Source organism: Bos grunniens, chromosome 16, assembly GCF_055505025.1.
Source record: "Bos grunniens cultivar Pamir isolate PY7600 chromosome 16, Bosgru_T2T1.0, whole genome shotgun sequence".
In the NCBI taxonomy this organism is placed as follows: Eukaryota; Metazoa; Chordata; class Mammalia; order Artiodactyla; family Bovidae; genus Bos; species Bos grunniens.
Window position 1 is genome coordinate 53,944,493 of NC_141180.1, and position 17,270 is coordinate 53,961,762.

Sequence of the window (17,270 nt, forward strand, 5' to 3'; positions counted from 1 at the left end):
ATTTTACTTTTGAAAGCATTGAAATTTATTTTCAGATTTTTCAGTGTCATATTTAGATGGAACCTCAAACTTCTGACATCGATAAAATTGTAATGGTTCTGGAAGAATTGGGTTCTGCTTGAATTGGGGTGTAGGAGAGAGTGGGGTATACAATCTTTAGCCTCATCCTCACCTTCGGCCTGGTTTGAAGTCTCCGGGTATCATAGTGATCCCTTAGGTTTCCTTGTGCTCTGACATTAAGTTATTCTGTTTCAGCAATTGTAATTGGTCTGTTCATATTTTCTATTTCTTCCTGGTTCAGCCTTGGAAGATCGTACCTTTCTAAGAATTTGTCCATTTCTTCCAGGTTGTCCATATTATTGGCATGAATTGTTTGTAGTAGTCTCTTAAGGTCCTTGGTATTTCTGTGGTGTCAGTGGTAACTTCCGTCTTTCGTTTCTAATTCTATTGATTTGCGCCCTCTCCCTTTTTTCTGGATGAGTCTGGCTAAAGGTTTATCGATTTTACCTTTTCGAAGAACCAGCTTTTGGTTTCATTCATTGTTTCTGTTGTTTCTTTTGTCTCTATTTCATTTGTTTCTCCTCTAATCTTTGTGATTCCTTCTGCTGACATAGGGTTTTCTTTGTTCTTCTTTCTCTAGTTGCATTAAATATAAGATTAGGTTGTTTATTTGAGGTTTTTCTTGTTTCCTGGGGTAAGTGTGTAAAGCTCCCTCTTAGATCTGCTTTTGCGCATCCCATACATTTTAGATGACATGAAGCTATTCTAAAGCTTTGTATGTTTTGACTTGGGCATGTCTCCCAGACTCCTTCCAAATATTAAGCTTTTCTTTGGGAGTTTATTATGCCTCTTTGAAGTAGTGAGAAGATCAAAACCTGAGAATGTCTTTAAAGTCGGTTTTTTCAGAGTTTAATTTGAAGTCAATTTTATTTCAGTAGGAATGCAAGCTATCAATTTTTAAAACCTGGGCAAAGCAACATAGTATATTATAAGGATTTCTAAAAAACCGCTCTAGGTACTTTCCTGGCAATCAAGTGGTTAAGACGCCTCGCGTCCATACAAGAGGCATGGGTTTTTGATCCCTTGTTGGGGAACTAGGGTCCCACATGCCACGTGGCTAAAAAATTTTAAATAAATAAATATTGCTAAAGCTTCTTTTTTTTAAGTGCTTTATACATTTGATCCCTTATTACATCTTTAGATGTGGTAGTATTCAAAAATAATGATTATCCAAAGTAGCTTTAGCTACTAGTTTACAGTCAACATTTGTTTAAAAGTTTTAGACAGTGAACATTGAATTGTAAGGGGAAATGTTTTAAAATAGAACTTAAAACTTTTTTTTTTTTTTAACAAATTCGTGCTTCTAAGTTCTGAGGCATGATTCTCTTAGTGTTAAACAAGCAAGATTCTGTCATTCTCTTCCTAGGAAAGTGATTTATAAAGTTTTTCCTTCTTAGCTCGTGTTAAGTAGGAGCCTCTATTTTGTACTTTTGTTTGAAAGTGGATATGACTGTATTATTTATGAGTTGAATTATCGCTGCCATGTAATATTTACATTTCTTTTTTTTCAAGAGACAGCATTTTAGCCATTGCACATTTGTGAAATATATTGATTGCCACTTAATGTTTTTCAAAACTCAGTAGTTTCCATATCTGAAATAAAAGAAAGAAGTGTGGTATATCATACCCTAGGAAATGTTTCTACTCTGTTGGTTGTGTTTAAGAAACCTACCTTAGGGAGAATGTTAGGTCTGGTTGCCTAATTTTTTTAAGCCTGATGTATTAAAATGTAGAGAGGACTTGATTAATTTATTCACGTATCTTGGAATACAGTTAAATTTTCAAATATAAAATAGTGATAGCATTTTAAGACTGGTAGGATTCTTCCCTGGTTTATCTAAGTCAGACTGATCTTTATATTTTTCCTTACAATATACTTTCCCCTCCAACCCCACAAGAGGCTTTATGTTGTGAAATGATTAAAAGAAAGTGTTTTGAAGAAGCCTGATTACTCGGATTTGATTCCGTCTCTGACTGATGTTTACAGGCTGTGTGCCTCAATTTCCTTATCTGTAAAACAGGATAATAGAGTTTTCGTGAAGAATAAAAGAATAATCATTCAATACATGTCAGCTATCACAATTTAGAGTTTGTGCTCTTGCTCAGGTTAATCATGTGGGGTTTGTTCTACTATATTAGGTAATTTAAAGACCAGTCTTGGCTAATTTTGATCCTTGACAAATAATCCAATCTGCTTTACAGATTTTACTCTTAGCCCAGTGTTACCCAAATGTGATTTCACTAAGTTTTAAAGAGTTAAGTTCTTTCCACTCTGTTACATGCATATATAAATATTAAGCTATGTATTATGATTTATATACTTTATAATATAATGTTACACTTTAATAAAATGTGCTAAATATATATTTTTTAAAGTTCTTTTTACTAACTCAGCTGAGATGTTATTCCTCTCCTTTTTGTTGTTTTTTGGTCTCCTAAATCTTCCCTGTGTTTCTTCTGCAGGGCAAAAGGACAAACTTGCGTAAAACTGGTTCCGAGCGGATTGCACATGGAATGAGGGTGAAATTCAACCCTCTTGCTTTGCTTCTAGATTCCTCTTTGGAGGGAGAATTTGACCTTGTACAGAGAATTATTTATGAGGTATGATTGAATTAGTTAATTTCATAAATATGACCTTGTGTTTTGTTTTAAAGCTCTGATCAGAAAGCTACTGTAATTTACATTGTTTTCTCTTTTGGGAGTTGGGTTTGTTGAGAGGAACTTTTGAGCATGCTCCACAACCAGCTTCTCTGTTTTAAGAGTGTGGCTGTAACAGTTTCAATAATGTGGACGTTCAGTTTTCTCTGGGGTTACTTTGCTTTCCCAGGGAGATCATGACCCTCCTTTAAAAATTGTTCATGTATGGATTTGTACTCTGCAGTGGTTTCAATTGTGGTCCCTACTTTTCAGAAGCCTGCTATTTAAAATATTTTTAGTTTGACCTTTCTTCCTCTTTATGGCAAATGTGACTTCTGCTTAGACACTAATTTGTGGTGGGAAGTTGGAGGATAAATAAACAAAAATGACTGTAAGGTTATAGTTTCTGGGACTTTTTCAGTTTTTAAAAAACCTTTTTATAGTGAGTGCCTACTTAATGTCTATCTTGCTTCTAGAACTGTTCTTGGTACAGTTTTTTTGGCTTCTGTAGGTTTTAATTATGATTTTCTTAAAAAAAAAAAAATTACTACAAGAGTTTCTTTCAGTTCTCTTAATCCTAAAGAGCCAGCTAATGTTTGATCATTTGGGCAACAAGAAATTTGAGTAACAGTCGGCCTTCTTATTGACGTTATAGGTTGATGACCCAAGCCTGCCTAATGATGAAGGTATTACAGCTCTTCACAACGCTGTGTGTGCAGGTCACACTGAAATTGTGAAATTCCTGGTGCAGTTTGGTGTAAACGTCAATGCTGCTGACAGTGATGGATGGTAAGACTTTCTTTTAAACTCCATTCTGGCTTCAGTTGTATCTGCTGTGTAGGCAGCAGAGGAACGGTGTTGTAGGTGCTTCTGGAAGGCAAAGAAGTATGTCAGTGCGTGTCCTCACGCTATTTATAATCTAAAAGGGGAGACGTGGGAGACACTTTCAGGGAATTAATATGTCCTCGTGTTAACAGTCCTCTCACTCCCATTCTGGAAGCAGATGGAGTTTTAGAAGTTTAGTAGTTAACTAATAAAAATAAGAAATGTCCCAAGGTGGTATACAGTTCACTGGCATGTTTCTGCAGATCTGAGAAATGCTGATTTAAGCAGGTTCCTTCCACCTCCCTGAAACTACCATATGTCTCTTAAGAGGGAGCGTATTGAATAATTTATAACCTTTCCCAAATATTTTTGACTGTGGAATCCATTTTTCATGGAACATTTTGTGGAACTGGTTTGTGGATAATCCCAGGAGATACTATTGCAAATGATAAATATTATTGTTTATAAGATAATACATTATTATTATCTAATAATGTCAAAGGCCCAAATAAGTTACTGTTACTCCTGATAACTGTAGTTACCAGGATAACTGAATGGATACTAAATTTTGTATTTAATTTTTTGAAAAAATAAAATTTTAAATTATGATATGCTTTTTTGGGGGGAAAAATACCAAAAATCTACTTCTTTCTATATGGGAAATTTTTTTAAGTTGTAAATCACACCATGGTTACTCAAGTATTTTAATTTTATAGACTGTTTTTTCTCTTGATGTGGAAATAATTGTGATATAAAATTTACATGTATACACATAAATTCAGACCCCCAGATGCATGGGTTCTCCTCACTTGGCTGTGACTTGTTTACTGTGGCTGTCTCCTTCTTGTTAAACATTTAGACTGTTTTTCCAATTTTTTGTTTTGTTATAAATGATACTCTGAGAAGCATTTTGGTTGCAGTTTTAAAAAATTAATATGTGTAAAATATGAGCCGAATACGGAAACATGCAAAAATAGAGAAATGAGGAAAACAAGCCATGTGCACCCCACCATCAGTATTTTAATATACTTCCTTCAAGCTCATTTGTGAATGTGTGTATATATATAGCTTTTTATGTCTTTTTGTTTTTTTAGTTTAGCTCTCAGTGGAGTTTTTTTTTTTTTAATTGAGATATAGTTGAGTTACAATACTATATTAGTTTCAGGTGTATAGCATAGGGATTCAAAGGTTTTATAGATTATACTCTGCTTAGTTATTTTTAAAATATTGGCTCTGTTTCCTGTGCTGTAGTATATTTATTTTATACATAGTAGTTTGTCTGAGTCCCTTATCCCTGTCTTGCTGTCTTCCTTGCTGCACTCTCCTCACTGGTAACTGCTAGTTTGTTCTCTATATCTGTGAGTCTCCATGTTTTCTTGTATTCATTTGTTTGTTTTATTTTTTAGATTCTGCATATAAGTGATAACATGTAGTATTTGTCTTTTTTATGCCTACTTTTTTAGTTTAACTTTATACCATAAGCAAAACAAATTCTTAAGGTGTCATAATGCCTTTGTTTTCCTAATATTGGGAGTTTAGATTATGTATAATTGTTCACTATTAAAAAAGCCATGCAGTTCAAAAATCTACAGTAATAGTCACCAAACTATTGAACTCAGTGTTTGGGATGGGTGATAGGAAATAAATTTCTATTCTGAAAGACCCAAAGGGAATAAAATGACGAGGGGAGGAGAGAAGAGGGTAAAGAAGTGAAATCTCATGTACTTCAGGGCCTGATTACTGTCCTCAAGCCTGTCTTCTGAGTTTGAGCAGGGGTCCTGACTCTTCCACCACCTTTACTATGAATCTGGAGTCATTTATAAAACATTACAAAACATTTGAGATGCTAGGGAAGATTCTCTGTCATGGTATTCAGAAGTGTCTGCTCACCATAGATTGAGATGTGTATTTTACAGTCATTTTTTCTGATCCAGATTGAATTGGCATTTTTTTTTTTCCCAATTAAGTTTCAGTAAGGATTTTAAGTGTTGGATGAAGGGAGTTATTTAGGTGCAATTTAGTTCCTTCAAAAGGGATCTTTAAAGGTGCATGTTTTGAGAAAAGGCCTGTTATTTAAAGAATTATAACCTCCACTGTGGCAGGAATAATTAGACTGGATGCTCCAGAGCGTGAACTAAATACATTTTATCCTGCTTTAGATGATCAGACCCTTCCATGTCCTTTCACTCCTGTGCTTGATTCCTCTCGCCTGCTGGGCTGCCCTGGCCCTGGTGTAGTCCAGCACCCTGACATTTACCTGCGTGGCTCTGTAATTCTCAGATGGGCTCAGATATCTGTGTTTAACTGATTTTCAAAAATCGGTGTGAAAGGTTTTCAGGAGGGGCTTGGTAGATGACAGACTTGAGAACTCTCTTTTCAGATACTCTGTCATAGCAATTGTCATTCAGTTTGGGAAGCCGTCTCTAGCCCTTGCTGTGTCCTTCTCCACAGGACCCCGCTGCACTGTGCTGCCTCCTGTAACAACGTCCAGGTGTGTAAGTTCTTGGTGGAGTCAGGAGCCGCTGTGTTTGCCATGACCTACAGTGATATGCAGACGGCTGCCGATAAGTGCGAGGAGATGGAAGAAGGCTACACCCAATGCTCGCAATTTCTGTATGGTATGGAGCAACTAGATACACCTGTATTGATTACTGCATTCGTGTATCCTGTATCTCTAGGGTGTCATTTGATAAGTGTTCTTATTATTTGGGGGTTCCCTGATAGCTCAGTTGGTAAGGAATCCGCCTGCAATGCAGGAGACCCTGGTTTGGTTCCTGGGTTAGGAAGATCTGCTGGAGAAGGGATAGGCTACCCACTTCAGTATTCTTGGCCTTCCCTTGTGGCTCAGCTGGTAAAGAATCCGTCTGCAATGCGGGAAACCTGGGTTTGATCCCTGGGTTGGGAAGATCCCCTGGAGAAGGGAAAGGCTACCCGCTCCAGTATTCTGGCCTGGAGAATTCCATGGACTATGTAGTCCATGGGGTCGCAGAGTCAGACACGACTGAACGACTTTCACTTATTATTTGAGAAAGCATTTTGTGTTGATACATTGTCCTAGGCATTGAAAATAGGGCAGCCTTGATCTCAAATGTGAATGCAGCTTTTGTGTGTGTGTGTGTGTGTCTAGAAGCAGCTATTGTCCGGGACATCTTTACCAACAAAAGACAGTGATGCAGCATTGCATCTAGCAGGATTAATAGCTTTTGACCATCAAAAGATCCTCTAGTAAGACCTCAGTACTTGGCAAATGATGCTGTATCTTGCTGTATCTTTGCGCATAAGTACACAGAACTCTCCTCCCCGCTTCTAAGATGAGCAAGAGAAATGCATTGTTGGAATAAGAATCCAACTGATTCAAGTTTTCCTGCTAAATCAGACTTGTCACAAAGTAGATCACATGTACTTCAGAGCTAATTTTTTTACTCTTTTGTTCTCTTATTTTTGCGTTTATTATTCTAATGGATAATACCATCAGTGCTGTACCCAGAGAAAAATGGACTTGAGGTTTTAGATGGATAGATGTTGGTTGGCATTGTTATTTACAGGGAAAAATTTTTTTTATTTACAAATCTTAGAAGTTGAGGTTAGTATTTGTTTTTAGACTGGCTTGAGAGGAAGGGAGAAGCGATAAAGATAGCGATAAAGATAAAGAAGCGATAAAGATAAAGAAGCGATAAAGCGAGAGACAAATGAGGCAGCGGTCCCCCAGGACCCCAAACCACTCAGGCATCAGACATGGGAAGATGCCCAAGGTGAAACGTCTTCTCTGGCTGTGCTCGGGGTGTGACTAGGCCTGTTTTCAGGCTCTAGGAGAGAAGGGAGAGAGTCAGAGGAAGAACCACAGATTGTAGATTCTCTTCTTTATCTCTCAGCTCTTAGTTTTTATTGTTGATATTATGATCATTTACTGTTTGTGTTCTGAACTCTAGATCGAAGAATAATTTTGATGTATTACTGTATTTAAAAATCAGTGTTATGTAATATGTGTTTTGTTTTGTTAAAAACATATATTGAAAAAATATAGCTCATATTGGTGATTGAGCTGTATTTAAGTAAGGAATGTGATTTTTAAAAACATTTAAGGACATTTGACCAGAAATTTTAAAAATTTGTGAAATGTTTCGTGGATGTTCAAGCTGGTTTTAGAAAAGGCAAAGGAACCAGAGATCAAAGTGCCAACATCCACTGGATCATGGAAAAAGCAAGAGAGTTCCAGAAAAGCATCTATTTCTGCTTTATTGACTATGCCAAAGCCTTTGACTGTGTGGATCACAATAAACTGTGGAAAATTCTGAAAGAGATGGGAATACCAGACCACCTGATCTGCCTCTTGAGAAATTTGTATGCAGGTCAGGAAGCAACAGTTAGAACTGGACATGGAACAATAAACTGGTTCCAAATAGAAAAAGGAGTTCGTCAAGGCTGTATATTGTCACCCTGTTTATTTAACTTATATGCAGAGTACGTCATGAGAAACGCAGGACTGGAAGAAACAAGCTGGAATCAAGATTGCCGGGAGAAATATCAATAACCTCAGATATGCAGATGACACCACCCTTATGGCAGAAAGTGAAGAGGAACTAAAAAGCCTCTTGATGAAAGTGAAAGTGGAGAGTAAAAAAGTTGACTTAAAGCTCAACATTCAGAAAATGAAGATCATGGCATCCAGTCCCATCACTTCATGGGAAATAGATGGGGAAACAGTGGAAACAGTGTTAGACTTTATTTTTCTGGGCTCCAAAATCACTGCAGATGGTGACTGCAGCCATGAAATTTAAAGATGCTTACTCCTTGGAAGGAAAGTTATGACCAACCTAGATAGCATATTGAAAAGCAGAGACATTACTTTGCCAACAAAGGTCCGTCTAGTCAAGGCTATGGTTTTTTCTGTGGTCATGTATGGATGTGAGAGTTGGACTGTGAAGAAGGCTGAGCGCCGAAGAATTGATGCTTTTGAACTGTGGTGTTGGAGAAGACTCTTGAGAGTCCTTGGACTGCAAGGAGATCCAACCAGTCCATTCTGAAGGAGATCAGCCCTGGGATTTCTTTGGAAGGAATGATGCTAAAGCTGAAACTCCAGTACTTTGGCCACCTCATGTGAAGAGTTGACTCATTGGAAAAGACTCTGATGCTGGGAGGGATTGGGGGCAGGAGGAGAAGGGGACGACAGAGGATGAGATGGCTGGATGGCATCACTGACTTGATGGACGTGAGTCTGAGTGAACTCCGGGAGTTGGTGATGGACAGGGAGGCCTGGTGTGCTGCGATTCATGGGGTCGCAAAGAGTCGGACACCACTGAGTGACTGATCTGATCTGATCGTGGATACTGAGAGCATTTCTGATATGTAGTTTAAATACTGATGCTACTAGACTGAACACAGTGAAGCATCCAGGTATCCAGCCTGGGAAACAGAAGCTGAGCGCTCTCAGCCATCAGTTGGGCCCCTCCTGACATAGCCCCTCTCACATCTTTGGTGACTGCCCCCTGGAATTGATAACAATAGTTGTATCACCTCTGTATGAATCCTACAACTAATATTGTTTATCTTCCCGTTTTTGACCTTTACATAGAATAAACCATACTAGTGATGCCCTGGCTTCTTTTTTCATCCACTGTGGCTTTTGAGAGTCATTGGTGGTGTTGCCTTTAGCTGACGTTTCTTTTCACTGTGCTGCTGTTCCATTTTGGGACTCTCCCACAAGCTATATTTCCATTTTACTTTGGGCGGACATTGGGTTGTTTTCCTGCTTCATGCCTCCCTCCGTCCCTCTCTCTTGCTTGCTTCCTTCCTTCCACCCTGGTGACGATTTTTGTCCTCGTCTCCCAGTGTCCCTAGAACTAGCTGCCAGGTCACAGGGAGGCCTGTCAAGCAGAGTGTTCCTTCTGCTCCGTGTTCTCTTTAACCTTCAGTGGGTTTGGAATCCTATCCCACTGTGGCTTTAGTTTGCATTTCCCAAATTACAGTGAGGGTGGAGCAAGTTTTTAGGCCCTCAGAAACTGTTTAAAACAGTAATTTGTAACTCTTAGTTTAATAAACAATGAGAAATTGTCTTTCACGTCTAATGATTTCCTGGAATTGAGACTCGAGTTGTTATTTCGAGTGCATCATTCCATCCCAAACAGATAACAAATCTGGCCAGCTTTAAAATTGAGTGGAATCATGGTGGTATCAAGTCTTATTGTCCTTGTGAATCTCCCATATTTTGCATGTCTTATATAAGCAGGAAAGTTGGAAATTCACTTGTCCCCATGAGTAGAAACCTGACCCTCTAGATAGGCAGAGCCTTCTTTTGGAAAAGAATGATTTAATTTCTAGTTTTGCCCAGAGTGAGAGACAGGCAGCGTGTGCTGCATCATTAACTGACACAAGAAAAATAGGTTTATAATCAATAACTTAGGTTCACGTAAGTTGAAAGACCTGACTATTTTCATAAGCAAGCAGATACTTTCCTGGCTTTTCTAAAAAAGTGAAAATAATAATGAAGTCTGCCTTGCTCAGGAGATTGCTGTCTAATTCCTCTTCCCCTTCCCCTGTGTTGCCTGCCTGTTGATGATTGCGACTCCTTATTAGCATCACCTTAGAGGATGCTGCTGCTGCTGCTAAGTTGCTTCAGTCGTGTCCGACTCTGTGCGACCCCATAGACGGCAGCCAACCAGGCTCCCCCGTCCCTGGGATTCTCCAGGCAAGAACACTGGAGTGGGTTGCCATTTCCTTCTCCAATGCATGAAAGTTAAAAGTGAAAGTGAAGTCGCTCAATCGTGTCTGACTCTTCGAGACCCCATGGATTGCAGCCTTCCAGGCTCCTCCGTCCATGGGATTTTCCAGGCAAGAGTACTGGAGTGGGGTGCCATTGCCTTCTCCGACCTTAGAGGATAGGGAGGTATAAATGGAGAAAGATGAAACCTACAGTCCTAGTTCATCTGCAGATCTGGTGTTAACTCTGGTAAAAAGTGAGCATTTGGGGATTTTTTTTTTTCCTTCCCCCAGTTTGTGGACTTCAGTGACTTTTAGAATTCTGATTCAAGTTGACTATACATAGACTTTTATATCCTAATACCTGTCCCTATATCTGCATTCTAACATTTTATATATATTTTTCTTCCATCTTTCCTTATTTGGAAATTAATAGAAACCACTTTAACAGGCACAACATTCTGATCTTTTTTCTCTGCCTGCTTTAAGTTTTAGGTAGAGAACAAAAATGATCCCAGAGTTCCTTGGTCATTACACTTAGTCTGCTAAAATTTGACAGATGTCTCATCCACTTTTTTAATATTCTAGACTTGAACAGTTGTTTTTTTCATTCCTGGGTTTGTAATTTTTTTTGTATTCTGAGTGAGAGTAGTTTTGAGAGCTGCTTATAAAGTGTTGGTTAATTTTAGAGCTCGTTTAAAGCTAATAGCATACATTAACTTGTCTTTTATATGTTCCTTCTACCCTGCTGGCGTTCCTCTCCTTCCCCAGCCCCGGGAAGTTTATTTATTGAATGTTTAATGTAGTAGCTTCTCCCATTCCAGCAGGTCCCCATTGCTTCTCATTTAGTTTCATGGAGCTGCAGGTTCTGAGCGTGGTATCCTCTGAGTTACTTACTCTGTGCTGTATCTTACATGATTTTAGGAGTTCAGGAGAAAATGGGCATAATGAATAAAGGGATCATTTATGCACTTTGGGACTATGAACCTCAGAATGATGACGAGCTGCCCATGAAAGAAGGAGACTGCATGACAATCGTGCGCAGGGAAGACGAAGATGAGATTGAATGGTGGTGGGCCCGCCTGAACGACAAGGAAGGATATGTTCCACGCAATTTGCTGGGAGTAAGTGAATGATGTCTTTATGTGCGTCAGAGAGGGGCTTGGGGAAAACGGCTGTGTATTGTAGGTTCAGTGCAGCCTGCTGCCCTTTGTTAATGAGAAGTGGAATTTAACATTTTGTCTTAAATTTAGATCCAGAACCTCATTTCCAGTGATTCCTATTATGATCAATAGCATGTTTACAGGTTTACCAGCCCCCAGAAGTCTGGGGTTCTGTCTTCATTTATAAATACAGTGAAGATAATTGGACAATATGATGGAAATTGAGCTTATGAAATTTGAAATACATTTTGGATTTAAGTTGGGATTTGTGAATCTGCTAGAGAGTTTGAACAGGGCACCAGAGGCAAGATTCTTTGTTCTTGCTCTACTGTTGAATTTTGTTTCATATAAACCAAGAAAGTAATCAAGTCACACCAGCACATATAAACCCATAACATATCTATATTAGTCTGAAGGGGCTGCTCTCTTTGGGCAGACATTCTGGGGGTATTTTCAGGGAAAGGCTAGTATAGTTGGACGAAGTCTAATGTACAGCAAATGGGAGATATTTTTATTGTATTTTCATCATTTGTCAGGCCAGCACGGTCTGTGCCTGCAGAGTGCTTCTGCTCCGCTTGAGGTCCTAAACCAGGGAGCACTGGGAGTGTCCCTCTGCCCGGGCATTACTCTCTGGGGAGATGGCTAAAATGACTCCAGTGTTGGGATCTGGAGCTTGGATTCTGGCCCATGTCTCCTCATTCTGACTCAGTCTTCTCCTTTGTTGTTTGATGTACAGTATAAATGACTTCATACATCTTGACTCCCTCATAGCTCAGTTGGTAAAGAATCCGCCTACAATGCAGGAGACCCTGGTTTGATTCCTGGGTTGGGAAGATCTGCTGGAGAAGGGATAGGCTACCCACTCCAGTATTCTTGGGCTTCCCTTGTGGCTCAGCTGGTAAAGAATCTGCCTATAATGTGGGAGACCTGGAAGATCCCCTGGAGGAGGGAAAGGCTACACACTCCAGTATTCTGGCCTGGAGAATTCTGTGGACTGTATAGTCCATGGGGTTGCAAAGAGTAGGACACGACTGAGTGACCTTCACTTTCACTTTCATCTTGATGCCTGTCTTCCTGGGAGCAAAATTTATTATTATTAAACATTTGGGGTTTGGATAATATTTATTCATCTGATCGTAATGAAAATGGAAAAAAACCAAAACAAGCCATGGAGCCCTTCAAAAAAGCTTTTCAAATTACCAGACAAAAGTAGAAATATAGAGATGCTTCTCTTTCGAGCCCTCCTGTTTGCTTCTACAAAGACTTTAGCGCCAGAGAAGCATAATCTCTTACATGCAGCCACTTTCCTTCTTTAATGAACACCAAGAGGAAATATGTACTTTTACTTCTTATAGTTTCTTGGGGAAAGCTCTGCCCCTTAGAATTAGTTGATTATTTGGGTCTTACTTTAATTTTCTAACAGAGAGGTCCAGTGGTTACTGAAACGTGGGGAGAATGATTCGTTCCCAAGTGTGGAAGCACTTGGTCAGAGATCAAGCTCTCCTCCTGAGGATGGCTTTCAAAGGTTCTGAAATCAGTGGACTGGATTGAAGATTTTCATTTTAATCCAACATTTAAATATTCTTAGTCCTTTGGAAATCTTTCCTGGGTACATGTGGCCTCTACACAACTTCTTTGGGTTTCTCTTGAAGTTTTTTTGAAAAGGAAATTGCCTAAATGTTGAATTTTTAGTCAGAGGCTCACATACAAGTTTTGAAGACTGTATAGGCCAAGTATCTTTCCTCACAGAGAGAAGCAGTCCTTGATATAACATTGATCCCTCAGTTAACTTTTCAGTTTTGGCTTGAAGTCCGACTCGATTGTCTTTTTTTTCCCCCTTTGTCTGGAGGAGGAGAAGGAGGGAGGAAGGGTTGGTTTTGTTTGCCAGTTGAATGACTAGTCTGACTTGCTCTTGGCTTCATGAACACTCTCCTTCCCAGCTCTTGTTATGGAAAAGCACGAGATCCTAAAACAAAAAAACCCCACTATCCTCCCTGAAATCTGTAGACTTTTAGTCTGTGGCATTTCGTTCATGACGGTCTCCAGTCCCATGACACCATGTGACGTCCATTACACATAAAGTTCAAAGAGACTTTTCCACTCCTTATCTTTTCCCTCAGAACAGAAGTTCTCCGTGTTGGAGTTACAGCGTATTGCAAGTCATTTCTTCCAGTCCTTTGTGGTCCTCGTTGGACTTGATTTGCAGTTCAGTAGGCTGCGTAGAGGAAGTTAATGCTCTGAGCCATCCCAGATTTTCTATCACTGCACCAGGAGTGTTCCTGTTGAGGGAACCCCTATGACAACAAGAGTTACTCAGCTACTCTGGTTGCTTCACATGGCAGAGAGTCCTTTCTTTGGTTTAGCTTCTCTCCTGTGACATCAACATCCCACTCCCCCCCCGCCCCCATAATTTCCTGAAGGTGTGTTATACTCCCATGTCGTGCATATGTAAATATTTTAAAACTTCTTTTAACAGCTATACCCAAGAATTAAACCAAGACAAAGGAGCTTGGCCTGAAACTTTGCAGATGTTTAGTTCATGAAGAATTCATCTCTGTTACCACTAAGAAGAAACAGTATGATCGTTTGCGGCAGAAATTTCTCAAGACTGATTTTAATGACAGAGTAACTTGAAAGCCATGAAGAAGGAGCTCTGGAAGCAGATGAAGGCTTGGAGCAGCCACTGTTGGTGAAGGATGCTCAGCTCGCTGGAGCAGAGCTGGGCAGGAAGCTGATGCGCTGTGCTGGGCAAGGTGCCCTGTGTTGTACTCCGAAAGATCCATGGTGACAATCCTGTTCTCTGCAAGAAATGGGACCACTTACTGGACTACTGGGAGGTCGGCTCCTTGGCCTGCTTCCGGTGGTGTGTTTCAGCGCCTGCCACACCCCTGTCCTCCCACCAGGACCAGTGCCACCACGGCGCCATCTGATTGTCCCCCAGAACAGCAGGCCCGTGGGGGACGTGCATGGAGGCTCAAAGGCGCCGCAGACTGTGTCTTGTCTGTGAAGAACTGTTTGATGGTTGTCAGTGAGCAATAACCTGATGGTATGATTCCTCGTAGCACCGTATCTTTTTGAAATATTGAAACCACACTACACTACAGGTAGATTTAGATTCTTGTTTTTAGGCTGAGATTTGAATCTATATTTATTGTCTTTTGTATCCCAGAAATTAGAGACTTGCTATAGACTTAACTCATGATATTTGTCAAGATCATAGTTGACTTTAAAAATAATTGTAATAAAATTAAACTTTTTGACTCTAAGCTTTTTACTGGCTTTAGTTTTTTATGTCATTAACAGCTGTGTTTCAAGTTTCTAAGTCATTGGAATATCATACTCTGCTGAAAAATAATATTTCTTTACCAGCCATGTGATTAAATATTTCTTTGCTCAGTTTTGCAATTTGTGATTTTTGTGGTGGTCTTTGATATAGAGTTAAGACTTTTTATAAAAGATCTTAGAGGCCATGGTGATAGAAGCTTGTACCTTTACCTAGAGCTTCTGACAGGCTGTTTGTGTCCTCATTTTATTTCAGAGGCTTCATATGGTTATATACACTGAGTTACAGGATGTAAAGTTAATGTAGCCCCAGCCTGCACATTAATATGTTACCAAGTTTGTGAATTGTTGGGGACCTCATTTTGCTTAGTAAAACTGTTTCATTTATTAGAAGATACAGGTGAGAAAACGAGTGGTCACGTTTCCTTAGACATTTTTACGAGTAGTAGATTCTAGCAAGAAAGGAAGGTAGACAGCAGAACATACTGCGCCTTTCAGACTAATAGTGAGTAGAGAAAACATGGACGAAATGTCAGAGGACCTGTGTGGTAGACAAAATTCTGAAGATGCCCCGCCAGTCCCCCATATTCTTGTCCTGTTGTGTTGTGGACTGAATATTTGTGTCCCCCTAAAATTCATGTCGACACCCTAATCCCCAGTGTGATAGTATTTGGAGGTGGGGCCTTTGGAAGGTGATTAGGTTTACATGAGGGTGGGGCTGCATGAACTTAGTGTCCTGATAAGAGGAAAAGTCTAGTATACTCTGTGAGGATAACCCAAGAAGGCTGCCATTCTCACCTGACACTGAATCTGCTGGCACCTTGGTTTTGGATGTCCCAGCCTCCAGAACCATGAGAAATAGATGTCGTTTAAGCTACACAGCCTGTGGTATTTTTTTACAGCAGCCTGAGACACCTGGTTATTTAATCAAGCAAATCTAGGTACTGCCAAGAGGGTTTTTCAGATTTAAATTTCCTAATCAACTGACCTGACAATAGGGAGATTATCCTGGATTATCTCAGGTGGGCCCAAATGTGGTCATAGGATTTGACTTTGGGAAGTAAGTGGTGATCATCAAAAGAGGTCAGGCCAGTAGCCAGCGAATGCCGTTTACCACTTTCCTAGTCATCTTTCCTAGTCATATTTCCCGTCCACCATTCCTTAAGGATCCCCAGCAGTTGACCAGGGCTTTAGTTGCATGCCTTTCCGGATCTCTCTTACTCCCTCCACCAAAGGACACTCAGTGGCAGGCACACCCCGAAACTGCCGGTACCTCTTCAGGAGACCAAGAAGCAGCAGACATTGGAGCTAACTTTAGGGTCAATTATCAGAGCTTCTGAATTGGATTTTTACAAAGTTTTACAGTTCCACGAAATGGTAGATGAGCAGGCCCCTCCTCCCAATACAGGCAGTTTCAGAGGGAGGGAGCACGCCTTGCTGGAGTGGGGTGGGCTGTGACTGGGGGTGCTCACTGCTGCGCCTCTCCAGGAAGAACAGCACCCACGTGGGATTGCCTGAGCGACTCTTTATTGAACAGTACACTTGGAAGAAGATAAGGCAACAAGGCAGTATTTGTATAATGTCATTAGCATTTTCCCCAAGTTAAAGCCAGGAAACAAGCTTGGGTGGTTTCCCTGGGGGTTTCTATGAGACGTTCCCCCCAGTCCATGCATGGATGCTAGTGGGGAAGTTGGGGAAGATTTGAGGCGGGCGGCAAACAGCTGTGCTGTCTTCCATCACAGTGGGCTTGTAGACAGATGCCCAGTTTGGGTCAGTGCTTCAGCTGAGCCAGAGTAGCATCCTTTTGGTATCATAACACTCAGTGTGTTAAGACCAGATGTGCTCCAGCACTTGAGTTAAGACATGCTGGTTAACCAATCAATGTTATATAAAATCTGTCTCTTAACCCAGTGACTGAGATGTGCTTCTCACCTGGCCTCTTGAGATGCCTTCATGATGCATCATGTTTTCCCATTATACCCAAGGGCAATAAGGAATCCCTGGACAGCTGTTTGGTAGATGTCATAGCTGCATTTTTAAACTTGAAGTTGCTTTAACTATTGCTGGCAAGGACGTTGTGTCCTTTGAGGTTGACTGAATGTTCAATTAAGCTCAGCTGTTAAACACCTCCCTGCAGTTTTTCCTGATTTAATATTGCTCTAAACAGGAAAGTGTGTAAAAGTAAAAAGTATATACTATATACAGATGGAAGATTTTTCTCTAAGTTTGTCAAGGGTTTAAGTGACTCGCATTTAGTATGATTATATGCAAATCTTTTACTTGGATATCTGAAAGTTCTGCTTTCTCAAGTCGACAATATCATTTTCAGCTCTAATCATCAGTTTAAGTAAATGTTCCCATAATTTCAAGATCTAGATAAAAAGTTTCTCCGTGGAAGCTTAGTCCTCAGCTGATTTTCTTTCATGAGACATCTTCAGGCAGATTGGTTATCACTTCAAAGTACTGAAAAAGACAGCCACTGTGAGGAAAGGAAGAAAAAAAAAAATCAGGGATCACTTTTTAAACTCAAAGGGTGTAGATTATTTTGAAAGATTGCCTGTTTTACCAGAAAAGCTGATTAAGGCTTAAGATGTGACTGCACTAACT

At 40.0% G+C, this 17,270-nt stretch overlaps 2 protein-coding genes across 10 annotated transcripts in view; one reads left to right on the forward strand and one right to left on the reverse strand.

Moving 5' to 3' along the window:
* The window catches only part of TP53BP2 (tumor protein p53 binding protein 2), a 67,791-nt gene extending 53,005 nt beyond the window's left edge, over positions 1 to 14,786 (forward strand). For all 9 annotated transcript variants that reach the window (XM_086345190.1, XM_086345191.1, XM_086345189.1 and 6 more), the window contains 5 exons: positions 2,524 to 2,661; positions 3,353 to 3,486; positions 5,974 to 6,140; positions 11,143 to 11,342; positions 13,858 to 14,786. In XM_086345190.1, coding sequence (XP_086201316.1) covers positions 2,524 to 2,661; positions 3,353 to 3,486; positions 5,974 to 6,140; positions 11,143 to 11,342; positions 13,858 to 13,899 — 681 coding nt within the window. In that variant the 3' untranslated portion in view covers positions 13,900 to 14,786. The remainder of the gene's footprint in view (positions 1 to 2,523; positions 2,662 to 3,352; positions 3,487 to 5,973; positions 6,141 to 11,142; positions 11,343 to 13,857) is intronic.
* A 1,387-nt stretch (positions 14,787 to 16,173) lies between these two features.
* Positions 16,174 to 17,270, reverse strand: part of CAPN2 (calpain 2) — a 58,366-nt gene continuing 57,269 nt past the window's right edge. The window contains exon 21 of the mRNA XM_086345199.1: positions 16,174 to 17,142. Coding sequence (XP_086201325.1) covers positions 17,119 to 17,142 — 24 coding nt within the window. The 3' untranslated portion in view covers positions 16,174 to 17,118. The remainder of the gene's footprint in view (positions 17,143 to 17,270) is intronic.